Source organism: Pristiophorus japonicus, chromosome 9 (assembly GCF_044704955.1).
Source record: "Pristiophorus japonicus isolate sPriJap1 chromosome 9, sPriJap1.hap1, whole genome shotgun sequence".
Taxonomy (NCBI): Eukaryota; Metazoa; Chordata; class Chondrichthyes; family Pristiophoridae; genus Pristiophorus; species Pristiophorus japonicus.
The window spans coordinates 52,500,733-52,508,368 of NC_091985.1; the positions used below are offsets into that span (position 1 = coordinate 52,500,733).

General features: G+C 39.2%; 1 protein-coding gene across 2 annotated transcripts; it reads right to left on the reverse strand.

Annotated features, from left to right (window-relative positions):
• Positions 1-942: 942 nt before the first annotated feature.
• six2a (SIX homeobox 2a) lies at positions 943-2,809 on the reverse strand. 2 transcript variants are annotated; one of them, XM_070888688.1, is made up of 2 exons: positions 2,250-2,809; positions 943-1,273 (listed from the first exon to the last, which is right to left on the reverse strand). In XM_070888688.1, exons 1-2 carry the CDS (start codon positions 2,807-2,809, stop codon positions 943-945), a joined length of 891 nt encoding a protein of 296 aa, XP_070744789.1. The 2 variants fall into 2 exon arrangements, with proteins under 2 accessions (XP_070744789.1, XP_070744788.1); XM_070888687.1 differs by having other exon boundaries at positions 2,244-2,809.
• Positions 2,810-7,636: the final 4,827 nt, after the last annotated feature.

Here is a 7,636-nt window from a genome sequence, read left to right on the forward strand (position 1 = left end):
ACACAAACGCAGTGGTAACTTTAGCATATACCATCCGGTGTGATATCAAAGTGAAACATATAGCTATAGTAAAGGCGACAGCTGGACGCGCTGCCATTCATTGTACAACAAGTACATTCTCGTAGTTAATTAAGTATCGTGAAATATAAAACCGTGTTGAAGTCGATATTAAAAATATATAATTAAGTTGTAGCTAAATATTGGGAGGGGCGGGAGGGAAGAAAACAAACGTTTCAGACTTTAGCTGTGTTCTGTTTTTATTATAAAATAAGCAGGATTTCCCCCCCCAAAGATTGTAGTCACGTAATATAAACAGTAATAAAACAATTCTTATGCAGCGTGCGAGTATTCCTTCTTGAAGACTGAGATAATTTCTAATGCTTGGAGAAATTGCATTATATTTTTTACGGATTTTTTTCAGTCCAATATAGCTGCGATTACACGTTCCACGCATTCTACTACAGGAAAGCCAGCTTTCTGTACAGTTTTCATCTACATGTAAATGATCTTCCTACAGCGTGTGTTCTTTTTTTAAAATTTTTTTAGCATATTTTATCAAAACTTAAAATGCTCGTCTTGCACGCGATTACAAACCTATTCACTCTTGTAACCTGGATATATAGATATGTGGTGTCATCTTAAGTGGGAGCAAAACTTCGAGATCGTGATTTTGTGACCAGTAAAATAAAAAAACTCGTCTGTCTAAACAAAACATCCTCCATAATATAAAAACCTTAAGACTTTTCTACATCAATCTCTTATGTGTTCTAATACAGTACCTTAAAACTCGAATAGCTATATCCATCATTCCTTCCCATGGTTGACAAAATATCCACTAAAGTGTTTTTTTTTATGTACATCGCTTAAATGTCAAGTAAAATATATAAAGGATAATCTTGAGAGTGTCTTTAATTGTTCGAAGATAAAAGGAAATTGTTTTTTTTACGAGCCAAGGTCAACTAAATTGGATGACATGGGGTTGAGCATGGAGTCCTGTAATGCATGGTGGTGTATAACATCTGAGTTGGGTACTGCAACGGCGCTAGGACCCGGGGGCGCGGCCAGGGTGTGCAGTGGCTGCAGGTTGGTGTTGGAGCTCTGGCCCAGCGATCCCAGCAGCAGTGCCGGGCTGCTCGAAGTATGATCCGGCGTTTGAGATGGAGTCTTTTCCTCGTCCGAGCTCGCTAACATATTTTTGTTCCCATTTATGGAAGGATTTATTTGGTTGTGGCCGCCGGCTGTGACGTTGGAATTGGAGTTCTCGTTGTTTTCTCTGCAGGGGAGAAGAAGAAAATCAAACAAATAAAAGGAAACTGGGCTTTTGAAATGTGAAAGAGCAAAGCTGAGTAAGAACCATGGCGCAAATCTATTCAAACATGGAATCATGACAAAAAACACGTCAAAATACCCTCAATGTCTATGTGCGTATCAAAGAAAGACAACGCACCAGAAACAAGAGGTTTCTAAACTTCAATTACATATTATTCTCAACTTTTTTGACTTATTAACAATAGTTGGTGGCCGAGTGACGGAATAACGTTCAGAGGCATTGAACAAGTTACAGTTCGCACAATTCAGATTTCTAAACCAGCCCTTTATTTAAAAAAAATCCCGAATGGGCCTGGCGCTGATGAATAAACCCGGACACGTTCAATGTCACTTTGTTTTAAAATCAGCGGGGCTTGGCAGCGACCGACCACAGAACACACGCTTACTTTTTAAATTTATATATGGACCAGGTATTGTCTCGGCGAGAGTACATATATATATATATATATACTATATTTTACATATATAATATATATCTTTTATATGTGTGTTCAGAAACAGAAAGATGACACACTGTATAAACAGTTCGTAATATTTTCGTCCTCACTTAACGGTTCGTGACATTACGAAGAAAAAAGTTACATTACAACTTTTTGCAGCCGCATCATCCGCTTTTCGCCACCCGTGTGGAGTTTTATACATAACACAGACCGGCTCTTTTGCTCCGTTTCGGTTTCTGAGGTTATTATCAGCTCGATCATACTTTAAAAAAACAAAAAACCTGCAGCTATAAAATAAGCAATCGTATTTTTTAAAGAGCCCATGAACGGCCCCTGAATTGATGGTAGAAGAGCTGCACGGATTGATCGGATTGCTGCAAACGGGAAATGCTGCAGCTTGCAGCGAGCGAGATGAGTCAAAGTAGTTTTCTTTAATAATGAAAAATGTATGTATATGTATATATATTTACTTACTCGTACCTTTCCTTGGCTTCGGCGGCTCGGTCCCTCTGTCTCCTGTTCTTGAACCAGTTGCTGACCTGTGTAGTGGTGAGGCCGGTGGCCTCGGCCAATTCCCTCTTCTCCCGGGGCGAAGGGTATGGGTTGTGAGCGTACCATTCCCGTAGGACGCTGCGTGATTTCTCTTTGAAGCAGTAGCTCGTTTCCTCGCCGTCCCAGATGGAGCGCGGCAGTGGGAACTTGCGCCGGACGCGGTACTTGCCCACGGCCCCCAGCGGCCGCCCCCGCAGCTTTTCGGCTTCAATGTAGTGAGCCTTTAACCACAGCTGTTGCAGCTTTGGGTGGTTGTGCGGGGAGAACTGGTGGCTCTCCAGGATCTTGTAGAGTTCGCGGAAGTTGCCCCGGTGGAAAGCCACCACGGCCTTGGCTTTGAGGACGCTCTCGTTTTTATGCAGATGCTCACAGGCAGGTAGTGACCACAGGAAGCGGCCGAGCCGCTCGATGTTACCTCCTTGCTGGAGGACTTCGCACACACACGCCACTTGCTCTTGAGTAAAACCAAAAGTTGGAAGCATCGACATAACTCCCCCGCCTTGAGATAGTCTAAAAACACATCCAGATCCTTAATGAAAAAACGCGTTCTCCTCTGTGCTTCTCCTTCACTTGAAGGTTACAGACGCTACCAGTACCTTTTAGTTGTAGACGCATAAAAATAATCTTTCTTTCACAGAAGACCCAACATACTGCACTTGAGGACGTCCAGAGTGCTCTCCCTTCGTTTTTAATAATATTATTCTAAGTTGGCATGAATAGTCATTATGTAGGATTTGATTGGTTGGTTATCTGACCTACGGATAGTGAGGATAAGACAATAGTTAGTCAAATTATTTGCCATGGAGACGCTGTCACTCAAAGTAACCCGATCCCCTTTGAGGTGTCTCCCTCGCTGAGCTAACAGATTGCAGCTCTAGCCCTACTCAAGACCTACCTTGTAATACTGTACTACGTTATGTGATTCCAGCTTGACAATCGAATCGACTACAGGGAGAACGTCCCGCTTTAATACTCTTATTACAGACTTATTTTTTTTCTTGTTCTGTTGCTGCCTGGCTATATATTTATTTGTTTCAGCTGCTTTGACAAGAACCTCGTGGAGCCTCTTCGATGATTGACATCGCAGTAAGCCGCACAGGAGAGCGCTTTTAATGCGGCAACGATGCAGAAGAACACAAGGGTGGCGCCAGTGATCTGGAAATAACGCGGAGACGTGATCGCGGTGGGCTCTGGTATCTGTAGTTACATCTCCGATATTCTGCAATACTTTGACTCTATTTGTTGAAATACAGCTCCCATAATGCTTTTGTGTGTGTTTGTGTGGTGGGGGTGAGAACTATTTTTCATTCGATTGAGATTGGACAGAACGACTGTATTAATAACCCTGCCACCACCTCATTATTTTATAGAGAAACATGCTATTATCATAATGCATCTTTTAAATAAATTATGGATTTTGAAAACGTATATTATCACCATACGAACACGTGTAATAATCACTGGTTAGAGTAGTATTGGAAGGATGGTTTTATGTAGAAAGTCAGTAACAGAACGCGCAGAGGATGGAAATACTATTTTGTTTACAAACACCTGCATGAATCATTAGGCACGAGCTAAACTTTGTGTGATTATTAAATTGCAGTCAAACAACAATACTTGATGCTATTTTGAGAACCGAAATTTGCAATGTTATGTGATTGTCGTTTTGATGTGAAAGGAGATACGAGAGCAGAACTGATCAATGTAACCTATTGCAAGCTTATTCTTTGAAGCATTTGTATATCATTGTTGGGTTAGCAAGCTTTCATTTCATGACACTTAATAACAAAGGGGAAGGGATGGCGATAGTGATGGTGTGTGTGTATTGTGGCGGCGGGGGGGGGGGGGGGGGGGGGTGCGGTCGGAATAAGCCAACAGCTGCTTCTCTTTGCCGGGAGCAATGTTGCAAATCTGCGGTAACCAGTCACAACTTCAGTAAAGACCAGAAAATTGGACCGGCCAAGTGCTTCTCTATGTTTGTAGTCAACTCTTCCAACAACGTGTACGTCAGCAACACTTTGGATCAAAAACAAGGCTAGAATGTACCTATCGAATTAACAAAACAAAGCGTGGATCCTTATTCCGACAAGCTTTACTTTCAACGCCGCGAATAAACCTTCTGTACATTTCCCACATGGGAATGGTGTGTTGCTACATAACGTTGGTAATATTCTCTCCTACCGTGTAATACCTGGAAAATCTCGCCTTCCCGCCCTTTAAGAAATAGGATGAGTTGCTCAGAAGAGTTTATCAGAAAACAAAGGCTTTAACAGCTGTTAGCGAGTTGTCAATTTACTCCACATCCCTGCCTTGGAGATGTGTGATGATACCGACACTTTAACGTTACAATACAACTGGATTAAAACTGTTCCTGTTTTATTCGAACCTGCATTTTGAATTCAGCATTTACAAGAGTAAACTATTACCGAAAAATAACATTTATGTTGCGTTTTGAGAGCACAACAAATACATTTTACGTTGTGGTTACAGCTTAATTACCCATATTTATTTAACTTCTGAGTAGAGTGTAAAATCCACCTCACTTATGTTTCCACTACATTTTCCTCGCTCTCAACTGATCCGCCACATCCTGTTCATTTATCTTCACTGGATTCGGAAACTCCTTTCTTCTTATTCCAAATTATACAGCATTGATTTTTTAGGCTTTACAGAAACTCTCCACTATATTTACCAATAATGAGAGGTTGTGCGTTTTAATTTGACGTATATACGATAACGTATTATTAATTTCCAAAAGTATGCATTTTTGTTATGTTTCAAGTATTCCGTTCATTGGTACCTATTTCCGTAATCAACACAAGCTATAACTTGCGCACGATTTTGTCACATGGAAGAACTATTTCTGGTCTGGTGTGAATTAGGATCGTGCCGAAGTGGGTCGCCCCTTGTCATAGACAATGCTGCAGATTAATTCCGTTATTAATACTCCCAGAACCCGAGGGCAGAATCAAATGATGCCCCTTTTCATAGCAAGCACAGTTGTAGAATATTTTTGTGTACTTTATATTTACCTATACACAAAAAGTACATTGTTCAACGGATTTAGTGGGCTATTTTGGAAGTGCTCAAAGTGTCAGTGTTTTTTTCATGGCGAGATCAATTGTAATATAATGGAAGTCAACATGCTTTTTTATCCGGAAGAGAGGGAGAAAAGGAAGGAGCGAGAGAGAATAACAATACGGCTGTTTCCGCATTAGCTCTGTCACTTATACCAATTAGGTTTGCTTATCAAGAGTTTGGATCTTAAAACAACACTAAGGCATATTCACCCTAATTCACTCCATACGCTGGGATGCTTGTTTCACCCATGGTGACATATCACCACTGCAATGAGAAAAGCAAAGCAATCAAACAATAAAACAATGGAGTTAATAAAGGGACACGTCAGATGTCTAATTATTAGAAACTGGGAAATAGAATCCTGGAAATAATTTTTTAAAACTCAAAATATATTTTAAACTGTGATGTAGCTACAGCCCATGATTCAATACTGTTTCTCAGGGAATACTAATATATTACAGAAAACACATGGAATATCTCATCGGCGTTCTACCAGCTACGATTTAATTATGATTCAAAGTTAATCCTCGTCTTTTAGTGGAGAGCAAAATGTAACTAATAAACAATGATCAGAGAAAACGAAAAGCTTCGGTGGGCAAACAGCGAATGACAGACTCAATGACGATATAAGAATCAATTTGACAATATTTGTAAACTCCTTCGTGCCAGGGCTGCATATCTGAGAATGGAAAGCTTGAGGGTTCGGCTGAGTCTGACCAGTGATTAGACTTGCTGATGAATGAATATCACGTTTCTACTAATGGCTGCCCCGTATTTTGACAACCTCCCACTACTAACCCGAGAAGCTGGTAGGTCGACCGGCCTTAATTTGCTTGATTGCTCCAAGATGTCGAAGAAAACTGAAGTGATAGAAGCGCCTTCCTATTGATATTGGAAAATGACAGACCTAATATGTAGTGTAATATTTTCATTTTACGATGTTTCACAATTTCACCAAAATAATAGTTTTAAAAGTCTGCAAAACGATATACTTATTTGTTCAATTAATGTAATTACTAACAAACAGTTTGAATATATTTTAATTTTAATTTTAATTAACATATGCGATTAACGTAACTGCAAATTTTACGATCTGCGATTATTTTATAATTATTCGCGGCATTGCCTTCTCAGTGGTCAGTATTCTGTCAATTATTCTCAAAATAAATACACCATTTAACTTGTACCCTGATCATCATGTACCCATTCTCATAAATTGTCCGTCTGTTCGGCAGGATTAAACGCGAGGTAGAAAAATGTAACCTGACGTGTAAATGCAGAATTCAAAATTCTACATGTGGAATTTGCCTAACCAATGTTTCTGCCTAAATCGGCTATGATTTTAAAGATTAAAAAAAAAGCAATCTGTGCGAAACTTTCTTCTGAATATTAATCTGTCATTTGAAGCGCTGCCCGCCACTGACGAGGTATCACGATGTAAAATACTAAGATTTCTGCTCAGTCGCCCATTAATTGTGATATAACACTGAAATATATGAAATGAACTAAAATCCAACAGAGTGCAGCGAAAATTAATAGTAACTTTACGCATTTATGGACAGGGGCGTATTATGAAAAATTACTAATTTTAAAGTAATTTGATTTATAAATCTGGTTTAAATAGGATTTTAAATTCAAGTTCAATCCAAGTCCACCTTTAGTGCACCTTTAGTACTTGCTTGTGGGTCTCAATTTTTTTAAGTGAATCTTTCAATTAATCTTTCAATTTTTACAACATATTTTAAATACTTAACATTTGCTGTATCCATTTTGCGCTGTGACAAAACGTAACAAATAAATAAAATGCAATAAGGTTGTGGCGATATCAATGCTATATCAATGTGTGTTGGGAGGGAAGTGGTGGAGTGTGATGGCAAGTGTAGAAGAGTAGCTGCTTCAACTTCACAGTATGTTACGAAACGCAAATCAAATGAAAGATATAACCGAGTTGCAAACTTTCACAAACACAAAACATTGGAATGATTTAATAATTAATACAACATCATATGGCTGATTATAACATGAACTTACGATTGAACGTTTGGAATAGTACAATTACTTGATTTTTAGACATTTACTTTGGAACTCGCACAATAAATACAAAACACTGATATGTCTACCTGATGCAGTTATGTTTTCATTTTATGTTCTTGTATTTACGTTTTCTCTTGTAAACTAACACAACAACCTTCTTAATGTGTTGCTGGTTTATACTGCTCCATCACCCACCATAT

Coding starts and splice junctions, on each gene's coding strand:
- six2a (XM_070888687.1), bottom strand. CDS start 2,809: ATGTCGATGCTTCCAACTTTTGGTTTTACTCAAGAGCAAGTGGCGTGT. Junction 1,274..2,243: donor GAAGCCAAGGAAAGGTACGA/GTAAGTAAATAT, acceptor TCTCCCCTGCAG/AGAAAACAACGAGAACTCCA.